Genomic DNA, 13855 nt, shown 5'->3' with positions numbered 1-13855 from the left:
TGATATCAGCTTAATCACCTTGAAATTTTGTGTCTAAGCCACAGGTTTAGTCTCAGGTTTTGTTGTGGTAGAAAATACAAAGTGTTCTTGTTTCAATCTGAGATAGAAACAAGGCTTCCCAACAGTTTACGTATCATTGGAATTAAGTTTTCTTTTTTTTTGGCTTTAACTTCATGAACTCCTTTTCCGTTCAGCAGCTGTGATGACCTGGTGATGTTCCTGTTCTTATCTAATGCACCAGGTGTAATTTTCTATTTAAACTATTCCTGTTCCATATTCTAGGGATTGGCAGGTAGCAATTACCTTTGTGTCAGAACGTCATCTGCATTTTTTGGTGCAGTTGGCATTCTGTGGTTTAACAGAAAAGGGGAAAAAAATTGGAGGAATCAAAGGAAATGTTAATGGGTAATTGCTTTGTCAATGTAGCAGGTGTTAATAGGCAGAAGCATATTAGGAGGTACCCTCTTACCCAACAGACAACAATTCTGACAGCCTATCAGTCTTCAGAATGCATGCCCAGGAGTTCCTGTTCCATTTTTGATGTCCAGTGAGATGGATGCAGCATGAAGAAGTGGTGTTGTAGCCAAACAGATTTGTTTGTTGTTTTCATTTTCCAGGAGTCCTCAGAAGCTAAAGGCTTTTCACAGCTGTTGAGATTCATTCCTACTCAAGTTCATACTGGCATAGAACCTTATAAAAATATTTACATTTCAGATGGAGACACCTGACCATATGTACACCTAAGGAGAAATGTTTCTCTTGAGTACCTTATGTGGATTATTGGCTTTTCAGGAAACCAACCTTTGCTAAATAGTCTTGCTATTTCAGAACATGAAACTTACCAGACCATGAGGGCTGGTTGCACAACTTTCCCACTGCTGTGATTTGCAGTAGGGAAGGGTGTTTTCCCAATTGACTGTATTTTTCTTGTTCACATACAGCACTTTCAGTCTTTCCTTCTTCCTTTTATTTTCTATGTTTGATTGTTGTTTACTTCCTCTGCTTCATTTGCATCTCCTTGTGCCCCGCCATATCTCAGATCCAGGCATACTCCCTTTTATGCAGTTGACTTTGTGTTTTTTTCCTTCCCTCAACAGCATGTGTACGAGTGCTTTTCTCAAGATCTTCTAGGTTGCTTAGAGAGGGAGAGAGGCAGGGTGACAAAGAGGGAAGGAGATAGGCACATGACAAGTTTAATCTTGTAGATCCATCCTCTGTGGATTCCCATTCTTGCTGCTGATTCCCTTCTCCTGTCACCATGGGGTAAATGTGCTTTCCATGGGATACTTACACATTCGTTATCTTAACTAAGTCCTTGCTCCTGAAATTTTTAGATCAGTTGTGTATTTGGAACAGGAGGACTGTGTGTTGTAACTGACGTCAAATGAATGGAGAAGTCAGGTTTGACTGAGGCACTGGGATGAATAGCTGTGTTTTCAGACTGCAGAATGCTGGCTTTTAAGTTATTTCTGACAATGGGTAACTTTAAATATGGATCCTGCCAGATGCCTAACCTTATTTAGGTGATGAAAGGGATGATGAGCTCTTAACAAAATGAGGAACTCAGAGAGCTCAAAGAGCTGGCTTTGCCACCCTTGAAAATATCTTAGATTTTTTTGGTTCTAGTGTGCTAAATTAAAGTCACTTTATGATATTCCTGCTTTCTACCATCCATGATTCAAAATACAGGATCTGACTTTTTAAGTCTTCTGCTGAGCCTTGATTCAGCACACCCCCCTTGCTATGTTGCAGTTACAGGATATGAGGTATGGTCCATCCAATGACGTGATGGTTCCATGGGATTCAGTCTCAATTTTGCTCACTTCTTACTCAGAAAAATCTTTATATATATATATATATACACACACACACACACACACACACACACACAAAAATTGGAAATCTTATCTGTATTCATTTCCTCCTTAACATGCACTAGGAATGAGTCCTAGAGCAGAATGGGATTCTGCCTAGTGCTTCTGGTTTCCAAGCCATGATGCCTCTCTCAGAGCTGTACTGGGCCTGTATTTTGAGTTCAGAAAAACAGAATATCACCAGTTGTGAATGAAGGGTGCTGACGGAAGTAATCTTTAAATTTATCATAGGTATAAATTGCCTATCATCATGTGTGACTGGCAGCGGTCAAGATTTCACTTTGTTACGGTATATGCAAGTTAGGAACCATAGGCTAAAGAAGCACTTTATTCTACGAAGACAAAGATGTCTTGCGTGTATTGCTTTCCTATCTTTTCCTAACCTCTTTGATGATGCAAGAAAGAAAGATGGGAGCAGTAGCTCACTTAAGGAGATGGAGAGTGAAAATAGACCCATGGTACCATTGGACTTTGCCTGTTGTAGATCCTTCTTACCGAGGAAATAACATGAACGCAAATGGTTCCTTTCAAAAGGAATGAATTTTCAATGTATGAAGAAGGTGTTATGTACAAGTCCTAGAATGATTTCCTTTAGCTTAAAGCTTATTGCTAGTTATGATCAAAGCATGAAGCATTTGTGTTATAATCCTGCAGCTGTTCTATAAAGGAAACTGAATTCCTCATGTAACTCAGAAGAATGGTAAATACAATATTGTATCTTGTATTTCTCAAGTTCCTTTCGCTGCAAAGCGCTTTCAAATAACACAGCAGGAATGACTTCTGTTGCTGAAGAAGAGAGCCCCCCTGTGAGATGAAACACGGCAGTTTTAGCAATGCACAGCAGTAGAACTCAAATTTTTCCGTTTCAGGGCAGAGAAATCCACCATACAGCTGAAACTTCAAGGAAGAGTTAGGGAGACTAATTTTTCCAAACAGTTTACGTAGGAGACATCTGACTACTGTGCTCTTCTAAGGTGATTTTCTTCAAATGTTTAGTGGTAAAAAAATAATAAACCATACATCTAGCTAGGTAATCTGGAAGTAAAGTCAAATACTGGACTTATTCCCAAGAAAGTCTCAGATCTTGCAAGTCATCAAATCCTGAGCTGTTTCAGTAAGAGTTAGAGATGCAGAAATACAGGTTAAATGATGTGGTTGTGGAATTCTCCTTCGCCATCCCATATTTCCAGTGAGCCTCCTCTGCTGATATGCTTAGTCTGGACAGGAGGTGGCAGAGCAAGTCTCACTTCTGCTAGCAGGGATGCTTTCCTGTACTGGGGAGTTTTCCACTTCTGTATCTACTGCCCACTCATGCCACATGCCCAGCAGAAAGTATGTTAAGAAGCTGTGTCAGGCTCAGCTACAAACAGATAACAAAAAACAAGGCCTTTGAACAAAAATGCACTCATGGGAAATAGCAAGTGTTGTCAGGATGTTGCAAATTCGAAGAGAACGTTAAAGTCAGAATGCATGTTTTTTTAATTAACTGTGTAGAGTGACTTACCAGATGTATCTCAGGCTATGTGAAGGCTTGATCCGAAACTTTTGCTTTAAAAATAATTCTAGAATGTTGTAAGTGTTGCCAAAGGACTGACATTAAAAATAGACCTGAAGCCTGATGGCATTGGTATTTTAGAACCATTTCTACTGCTCTTCATGTAACTTCAGTTTGTCTTCCTTTCCTAGTTCATTAGCACTGAAGGGCATGCGCAGGGAAACAGAGTCTTCATTTTTATAAGCCTTCCTGTGCTTCTGTCGCTTTGCTCCCAAATCTAAAATCCTAATCCCCTGTGACATCCCTGTTAGTTGCTCTGAACAAAATTCTGTTGCTACAGATGGAGGATTATGACACCAGGCAAGGACTGTAAGCAGCAGGAGTAGATGAACTCTTGAAGACAAAGATGCTTTTACCATGCAAATGGCCCATAGTACTAAGGAGTGAGGCAAAGCGTATAACCCAGGATCTATGCTGTGCCGTCACAACTGACTCTAAAGACAGCCGATCAGGCTTCAAGCTTCTTTTTATTGTCAGCATTTCAGAATTCCTTGTCAGATGGTGCTTAGGGGCGATGCTTTTTCCTCTTGCTGCTTTAAAAATACTGTTACCATCTTCACAGTTGCTTGTTGTAATCTTCACAGTTGCTTGTTGTAAAATGCAATTCAGAAACCAAGATACTGGGCATAATTCAAACGCCTTGGCTCTATGGCCTGTTGCCGCTGAGAACACCTCAAGCTCCAGTTACTAGGCTTCATGCAAGCTTCTTTCCAGACTTGAGTTCTAGTACTTCCTCCTGTAAGTATCCTGGACAAAGGCTATCCCCAACACAGTAATGCCCATTATCTAGTCCAGTTGCTGATTAACCAAAGTGTTCTCAGTAAAGTGCAGGTAGAGCAGGAACACTGTCATTGAAATTGCTGTTCTGCTTTGCTTCTTCAGCCATTCTTATTCTCGGATAACTCGGAAATCTTACGCAAAATGACAACTAATATTCTATTTCAGACTAATATTCTATTTCATTCCTTCTTTTCTGGGGCCAGAGTCAGTCTGAAGCGTCCGACCTCAGCCTGACACCTGTATGTTGTCTCTGGTTATATCCATGTCTTCTTTTAAGTGTAAGGGCAAGGGAGAAGTGTGTCTGTACATACACCTAGCAGCTCACACCCTACGGTCTGTCAGTGCTGCTGTAAACCTAGAGGTGATATGTTAATTTCACACTGTGACAGTGAGACCACTGGGATTCATACAGCTGAAGATGAGTTGGGGGGTGGAAGAAGGGGAAGAGAGGAGGGGAAGTGTTGAAAAATGCTGCTCGGCTTTCTTTTGGTATGAAAAAACAGCTGTTTTGCTGTGGCTGCTGCTGCATCTTTACAATAGGTGAATTTTTCAGGGATTTTGTCGTCTGCTCTTCTTGTCTGCACTTAGGCTTCTACTTAGAAGGGTTTTATTTATTTATTTATTTAAACAGTATAACAGATCATGGAAGAAACTCAGGTTTTCGTTGATGTTCAGTTAAACTGCCTACCTACTGATCTTCATGTGCTCCTTCTCACTGACACTGAGATGTAAAGAAGCCAAGATAGTGAAGTAGTGACTGAAGTTCATACATTCTGTTCTCACAGTAGGGAAGAATGGTCTGGTAGGAAGAGGGGGAACTGTGCGCTAAAACTGAGTGTCTGTTCCTGGCTTGGTCTTTGAGTTGTTGGGAGGATTACGGCATGATGTGTAGCTTCCAGTTAGATGCAAGAGCTGCAAATGCTTGTAAATAAGGAAGGGTCTAGATGGACGATCTGAATATCAGAGATGCTATACAACCATGGGATCCAGTGTAGGTCTTGGTAGATGGAGGCTGAGGTTTTTCATTTTGAGTTAAAATATTTGAAAATAGTATCTCTACTTTAATGCCTCCCATCTCATCTGTAAAGTACAGGTGGTACTTCTGATATAATGAAGAGATAAGGGTGAAGTGTGGGATGAACCTAATGGAACAGCTGTTGCTAACAGACTAATGAATGTTGCTGAAATGGGTAGCATGATTGTTCGCTTTATCCTTGTGCTGTTGTCCTTAGGGTTAGACTGGAAATGTTTGAGATTGATCTAAGGCAGCCTAGCCTGTTATCTTCTACGCTTCTTGTTATCTTGTACTTTTTTCTTTTCCACTAAGTGTAGGATATAGAATAGCAGATATGGCAACTATAGTTGTAAGTTTCATTTGAAGTACTGCACAATAGGAACAGTATACCTGTCTGGATTACTGAAGATAAAATGTTTTCTAGCAAGTAATGTCCAGACTTATCTTGTTTGTAATATATAGTTTGAAGCTTCAGTTCTGCTCTCAATTGGTTCAGAATCCAGCTACCTCCTTGTGGATGACATAGTAACTATCAGAGTTCTTCTGATGTGAAGATCACTCTTTTGCCTGTTATTTGTGTCTTTGCAAGGTTATCTGGGTAGGATAGCAACAGTTAGCTCCAAATAAAAGACAATGAAAGGCTGTTCTGTTAGTAATGGCTGCTTCCCCCAAAAGCTGTGGAAACCTGTCCAGAGTAGAAAGTAAAGCCTCATGGAGTAATGTCATGTTTTTGTTTTTTTTTTTTTTCCGGTTTTGCACTTCACTGATGTGTTTCCAGAGGAACCTATGTAATGGTTCTTTGGGTAGGATGAAACATTGTTCATGGGCCTGTTTTCTAGTCTGCAGCCCTAAAACAAAGGGGATCAAACTTCAGGGGAAGCACATGAAATTGGCAGTGTTTCAGTTTTCCTTGCATCACATCATATTTTATCATAAACTTCTGTGAATGAGTGTTGAACATATAAGTTGAGCCTGCCTAAGAGGGAATATCTTCCTGTTCAGTCTTCCTTCTTCCTGTCTGTTACAGTTTACTGTTTTGTCGTGGAGTGTACAATTGTCTATGTGCTCTTTTACTTGAGTTTGTTGCACGTTCAGGAATGGAAAAGTGGTTAGTGCTTTCTCTGTTCTGCATGAGAATGTTGATAGTAACGGTAATGATGACTTGGAATTGTTGTGGGTCTCACTAAAATAATTTTTTCAGCTTTGTTTCATTCTTTTCTTGTCATCCCTTCTCCAGGACCAAGCACTACCTGCCAGGAAGATTCCTGTGCAAATCAGGGCATCTGTAATCAGCAGTGGGAAGGTTTTACCTGTGATTGCTCCATGACATCGTATTCTGGAAGCCAGTGCAATGACCGTAAGTAACCTTTTCCACTGGATTAGAGAGGGCTGAGAGTTCTGAAAGAGCACAGAGAAAACAGTTTTACTTAGTGGAAATACAAAGCTTTCCAATGGTAAAGCCAAGCTTTGATTCTTTGAAAGGTTTCTTGAACCGTATCCCAGGTTATTTCTCTCATTGTTAAAACAAGAATATGGAAATATATACTTGGTACGTGGGTATTGAGGGGGCGGGGATGGTGCTGTTTTCTCCACTTTTTTAAAGCTAACTCAACCAGATCAAGGATGATAATTGATGTTAATTGAACTCCTAGTTTAGAGAAAACAGGAATGAATTGTGTGTACTATGTGTACTATTTACATAGGTACAAATTAGCAATATCTTGTATGCTGAGTTGCGCTTTGATGTTTTCATTCAAACTTTGGTGGCAGAAATGCGAAATTCATATAAAACTGATGAGCATTGTTCTAGATTGGTTTCTGTTGAGTTACTAGCTGTATGCAAAAGTGAAAAAAATGCGAACTGGTTGGTAGAATTTTCAGTTAAAACTGAACAGGGAATTAAACACAGCACCATTGTTGTGCTTCCTGGTATGTTGATTTGCTTCTCAAAATATTGGATATTATGTTATTGGCCAATGAATATTAAGATCTTTGATAAAATAATTGAACAAAACCCCAAAGTCATCCTTTGGGGTGAGATATAAGCCTTCAGATGTTCCCTCTGCTCATCCTGGTAAGGCTTTTCCTCCTGTCACCAGGGAGCAGATCACTTCAGCTCTACTGTCTCCTGACTTCTGTTGTTTAAGCAGACAGCTAGTTCCCATTTCTCTCCCTGCTCCAAGGAGTTGAACAAAGGAGCATATATTATAAGCACTGTAGTAAGTATAGCAGTAGTTTACAATGCTTTGGTTCATTGTGTACTGAAATTTTAAGGCTGGAAGATTCTTGCAGTCCATTCTGCCTGCATCTCACAAGCTGCTGCTTCTAATTAAGGGTCTTTATGGGAGACTTTCTTAGTGGTACAGCAAGGTGTGTGATATTGGTGCCACAGTACTGTCTTATCTACACCTCTTCCCATGGAAACTTGAGATGTGGCTGAAGTGATGGCAAACATGACAAACTACTTAACGAGTGGTGACAGTTGATTCCTGCCAAAGGCCCCAAAGCCTGCTTTTCTGTGAGTCATTCACTAAGTGCAGTGTTACCTGAACTGCTCCTCCCTTTCTCCCAGTGTAGTTGTTTCAAATATTGCAAAGGCCAACCGCTGTTCTGCAGCACTGGCCATACTACAGGTATGAAGGGTTCTATGGGCACACATTTAGAGGCTTCAGTGCCAGATTTGGTTTTGTGTTGATTTGGAATCCAAAATGACCCCACTGGGACTAGAAGAAACATTTCATACCAGGGCAACCAGATGCGGCTCTGATTTTCTGCTTTGTTTTATTTCTTATTTTTTTTTTTAAAACAAGAGGTACGTAAGAAGGGTAAATTGGAAGCTGTATTGGACACCCAATTCTCCATTCCCACACTCCTCTTGTTCAGTCATTTGGCTTAGTCTTGCTAAGCATAGCACATTATAAAAACATCTGTGTAAAAGAAATACTGCTTTGAAGCCTGTTGGGTTGCATTTGAGTACATGCTATGGAAATCTCTGAAGAGGTTATTGATACTGTCTTTGTTTCTAATATGCTGGGCTTCACAGCTCCAGAATGTCACAGTGCCCTTGTTATACTGTTGCTAATGACTTAGAGCAGGCTTTGTAGAGTCAAAAAGACAGGTTTCTGTGTCTGTAATTGGGGATTCCTTGCTGCGTTTTAGAGCTAGTGGCTGGAAACCGTGCAGAGCAGAGACAATGGCTTGATTTGAGTGGGGGTAACTAAGATGAGGTAGTAGCCAGCTTTCCAGTGTCTGGCCTGGCTGGTGTTTTAAAAATGCTCACAGGAGGTTGTGGGTTTGAAAATGGTCCAGAAAGGTAAGTCATGTGGATTCCTGGAACACAACAGGACTTCAACCGGGATCTTCAAAACGTGCGTATAACCTCTTTGTATATGGTTTTATAGTCTCTGCCTTGTATCAGGAGGGGAGATTTCTGCTCCTGGTTGCCTCATTATTTTACGAAGTGTCTGTGGAGAGGGAGAAGTCTTGCTTCTTGTTCCTATCTATTAGATATTGTTGTTAGCATACCCCCCAAGTCTAATGGAAATGTAAGCACTTCTATGTTAATTAAATTACATGTTCTTCAGACTGGATTTATAGTAAATGATGGCAGGGGGAGATAACTTCTGTGTAACCTGAAGCCATGCTATGCCTTGCTGTTCTATAGAAATGCATCAGACTATTTGGTAGAATGTTTTTTTTCTTTTTTTCTTAGTTGTTTTTTGTTTATATTTAAAAAAAACAGAAGTCAGTTTGGTGGATAGCTACTCTTTTTTTTGAACAAACAAATTGTCGTTTCCCGTTAATGTATATCAGATTATTGAAGTCAATAGAACAGGTCTAGATTTACACAATGAAAATGGTAGCAAAAGTAAGACTAAGTGTGAATATAATTACCTCTTCATTTCTGTTAACTCATGGATCCACACCAGGAAATTTGCATTGTCACTTGTTAGCAGAATATTTTAGCAGCTCTGAGATAGATAAATGACATATCTGGTGTTCTTTTAAAATAATCTTAATCATCTCCAATTATCAACTGATAAGTGTGATTTGTTATTTGCTACCCGAAGCTTTGCGAAGTTGCTCAATGTTATTAGTAGGGAAGGAAGCTTAGTTGAGACAGTTTGCTTTTTAATTTTTGTTCCAGGACTGGGCCGCTAAGATTCCCAATTTAGGTGTAACTGGCTTGGGACTGCAGGTTCTGAGTGGTGAAGGAGAAGCACAGATAAACTAGGGTGGTAGAGATGCAGGATGTACATCTATAGACGCCCATACACGTTCATCGGTGTCACTTAACAAGAGGAGGGTTTAAATGCCTAGTGGAAATGATGATACAACCTTAACTTCTAGCTATTGGGTAGCTCTGTTTTAGATGTCCTTTAATCTGCAGGAATTCAGAGTCCTCAGGATAAGAAATCAATAGAAGCTGTGAGCATAAATATACTTGTTTTAATGTGTTTCGAGTTAGCCAATTTTTTGCACCAATGTTTAAAACAAAACTAAAACTCAGTTTGAGACGGTCAAAAAAGTGAATTTGAACATCTGCTCTGTGTACTGGCTAGTACTGACACCTATAAAGAAAGGTATAAATAGAAGAACTGGTACTATTTGGGAAATGCTAGCTACATTCTCCTTGCCATTTAAGATGCGTTCTTCCTTTTTCGAAGCAATTCCCTCATTTCTCCTTGCCATGTAAGATGTGTTCTTCCTTTTTTTTTGAGGCAATTCCTCATTTCTTACTCTTTACAGATGTTTTAAGCAGTCTAGCAACACAGTCAATGAATCTGGGCTTTCAGCCTGTTCTCATGATTTGTTTGTTACTCGAGGATGCAGGAAATCACCATTAATACACTGCAGTTGGTGCTTATGGACATTGAACAACCTTTATGTTCCAAAGTGTTGTATATTGCATAAACTGTTCAAATGTGTAACTTCGAGCAGATAAGGTACTGGAGTTGGAAGTTAACCTGTAATATTAATGAAATGCATTGCATCTGAGGGAAACTCCATCCTGCCTACCTAATTTAATTGAAGTGGGTTTTTACCATGATCTCAGATGAAAACATGGTAGTTACAGACCCTTACCTGAGATGTGGCATGTGCTTAACTCTTGTCCCATAAACAGCTTTACAGATTCCTTACCTTATTCTTGTTCTCATCTGTCTGGACAAACAATGACATTTTCTTTCTTGCACAGAGAGAATGCATAAAAAAACAAAAACCCTTCAGCGGTCTAGCTACTGGGAATGGTATATGTATGTCAAACTAGATCATAGAAAATACTGCTTGTTACTCAGTGCCTCATGCAGATGGGTAACACCAAGGGTCAGGCTTTGCAGGAGAAATTGCCAGACTAACACGAGTATGTATTAGTGGAGGCTGTCTGTAAAAGTTCAATAGCCTGCAGCAATGACAAGCGCAAGGAGTGTATAAAGCACTTTTACAAACAGCTTTTTTTATATCATTGTTGAAACAGTTGTTAAGACCATCTGCTGGCTCTTGAATTGGCTTTTTGGGGGGTATTTTTTCATTTATTTATAAACTCTGGGTGTTAATATATACCCGGTTTAACAACAAGTTTTCAGTTCGTTTGGTAAAAAGCAAAGGCAGCCCAAATTTATCATCTTGCATGTATATCTTCGTGTGCTTCCAGTCTGCATGCATTTCAAAGAAAGAGCCTGTTGATAAACAGAGCAATCTTCTAACCTTTTAATGGGATTGTTTTGCTACGAAGTGCTTGTTTTGTTTATTTTTTGTCTGAGGGAGAGGCAATATTCAGGGCTGTTGTTCTTTTTGCATAATAAGTTATATTTCTCTTCAAATAATCCTTTCCATGTGATGCATAACCTATATACTTCTACTGTCTGTTGGTGAATCACATTTGAAGGAGGTAAGGATTAGAGGAAAAGGAAGTCGTGGTGACTTTGCTCTTTCATTCATTGACTTAGCACTGTTGTAGCAAGAGCTTTTGTGAATTTCAGTTCCGTAATCATAGTGAGTGAGGCTTAGCATCCAAAATCTTTTCTTCCCTTGATTTTTAAAGGAAGGATATCAAAATTAATAAATGAAATCTAAGAGCAATATTTGAGATTTAAGCATACAACATTTTGGATTGAATGAGGACGACTGAAGCTGGCCTCACTGCCACGTGTGTGTTCTGGGTGAGGTGCCAGGGGTGCTGGAGCACACTCTTCTCTCTTCCACTACTGTCCTTCCCTTCACCCCCACGTAAGTGAATAAATGTGCAAGTGGATTGATGCTTGTGGAGCATATTCTGTAGGCAAGGTTGCAAAGAGGCAGTGGCAGAACCAGCTTTCTTCATCCGTGCTTAAATAGCACAGCAGAATAGTCATGAGAGGAGGAGACTGCTAATAGGGAGAATGGCTGAAGTAGTAACCATGACTTTATGGTGATAGCTTTATTCTGATGTGCTTGGGAGCCATTCGTGCTCCCCTCTTGTGCTGCCTGTGTCACTAAGTGGTTACAGTTATCTCTAGGGAGGAATTCAGACCCCCAGCTGGGAGATGGTCCCTCTTGTCAATAATTTTTTGTTTGCCACCATCTGGGACAATTTTTGTCAATGTCAGCATGCTCAGCTTGATTTACTTGCAAAAAACATTTTCATTGTTCATGTTTAATTACCACATGTTCATTTGTAATGTGCCCAGCTTATCACTTAGTGAGTCAGAGAGCAAGAGGTTGCTAGTGTGTAGAAAATAAATCTGCATAGACTTCTTTAGTCATGCATGGCTAAATCAGTCAGCTGTTTAAATATCAGCGCACTTAGGGATTTGCCTTTGATACTACAGAGACATCCACCCTACGTGAAGCAAGAGTCACCTCTGATTTATCTCGAGTGAATCATACTTTGTTACAGCAGGTCAGGCACCCTGCCTACTTCTTCCCTCCTCATGCTTTGCCCTTGCTTACTCAGTGCTCTTTTATGTACCCTCTACTATAACTAGTATTTTCTGCCTGGTGGCTCATTTGCAGTCCCTACCCTAAGCCTTTGGCATCTTCTGTCCCTGTCTCTGAATGACCTTATCCTCAGAGCTAGTATAAAAGAGGAGGGAAATATAACTTTGGAGTTTAGTACATGGTGTAAATCGTACTATTGGGATTTGGATTGTGAACCCTGCTTTTACCCTTCTTACCGCTGTTTATTTTCATTTGCACTGCTACTCCAAGAACTGTCATGTCTTTAGGGCAGAGATCTGTCTTTGTTTCTTACTGAAGCACCATGGACTTTTCTGTTGCTTGGTAATAATCCACTATGTAATTGCTTTAACATTTGGGTGGTTTAAGAATGCCTGATGCTTTTCTGTGTACTGAAAGGCATTTCCCTGCCTTTGAGTAATAGCTGTAAAGCATCAAATCAGGCTGCAGATCAAGAGTTTGCCCCATGTGCCCTTTGGGAGTCATCCAGGAAGCGTAGTGTTAACTTCAGGGAGGAACCTGGGTGTCCCTGTTCTGCGTGAGAAAAGGGGGATTTGAGTGACAGGTGCTTTTTGGAATTGCTTCTTATGCACCTTTCAACATCTCCTCAAGGTGCCCTGACAGAAGTTTCTTTTTTATTTTTTTCAAATGTGAAAGCTAGCCAACTTTATCCTTTTGTGATCCCCAAAATGCTGCGAGGTCTCTAGTGAGCAATTTAATTACAATTGCTTCAACAGCTTGGCAGAAGGAGCATTTAGGATGAGAGCTGCAATCAGTCATTGATATCTGTGCACACCTGGTTGCTGTCAGCACATAAGCTATGGCCCAGCCATGCTGCAAACTTCAACAGGACAGGAGGGAGACTTTTTACAGGTGGCAGTGTTAACAGCTTCAGTGTCAACCTCTGAGCAGTTCAAGCAGTTTCTTAATTTGCTTCTAACATTGCTCAGCAGCTATGCCATTCTCATAGGTATGTCATAGAAGAATCTTGCCATAATTTAGCTCCTTTTTGGTCATGTCTCTCATTGGTGACAGTGTGTTGTGGTTTTTTTATGTAATACTTGGTGGTCGTGGCACTAATTACCTCTTTTTGTGTTACAAGGAACTGAGTGAGTGATACGTGGTATTTTGGCCCATGAAAGAGCTGGTTTCAGAAACTGTTTCTTCAACAATGGCACCTGCAGGTTGTATGATCTCTGAGAAAACCCTGATGTAAGCTGACAGCAGTAACAGAGAAGTGGTACAACAAAATAGGAGTCTGACTGTTCTGTCATCCCACCCCAACCTGCGTTTGCTGATGATAATCTCTAAGCACATATTTCTGCTAAATGTAAGTTCATAAGTGTAGTGTTCTAAACTATCAAATATAACAAGGATTTGATGAATTTTAAATGTAGCTTTTTCCTTTTAATATCATGTGTATGTCCATACTTGCTTAAGGAGCAGTAAATGTAAAAACCCAAGGAAAAGACCAAAACAGGCTTCAACCATCAACTTCACTTTTCAAAGACTCTTCTTAGATCAGCTCTTTCACAGAAGACGGTACAGTACTGAATTTGGAAGCTGATGGCAAATGTAGTGTTGGCTTTTGTAGGCAAAAGTAACCATTATTTTAAGTGGATTCTTTTCCATATAACACTGTGAAACTTACATTCAATTGTAGTGCCTAGTACTCCAGGTGAGTCTTACACCAAG

At 40.1% G+C, this 13855-nt stretch overlaps 1 protein-coding gene across 1 annotated transcript in view; it reads left to right on the top strand.

Moving 5' to 3' along the window:
• Positions 1-13855, top strand: part of NRXN3 (neurexin 3) — a 1009770-nt gene that overhangs the window by 468842 nt on the left and 527073 nt on the right. Inside the window, 1 exon segment of the mRNA XM_040559130.1 lies at positions 6462-6581. Coding sequence (XP_040415064.1) covers positions 6462-6581 — 120 coding nt within the window.

This window comes from Cygnus olor, chromosome 5 (assembly GCF_009769625.2).
Source record: "Cygnus olor isolate bCygOlo1 chromosome 5, bCygOlo1.pri.v2, whole genome shotgun sequence".
NCBI lineage: Eukaryota > Metazoa > Chordata > Aves > Anseriformes > Anatidae > Cygnus > Cygnus olor.
The sequence above is the reverse complement of the archived record's forward strand: the minus strand, read 5'-3'. Positions and strand labels throughout refer to the sequence as shown.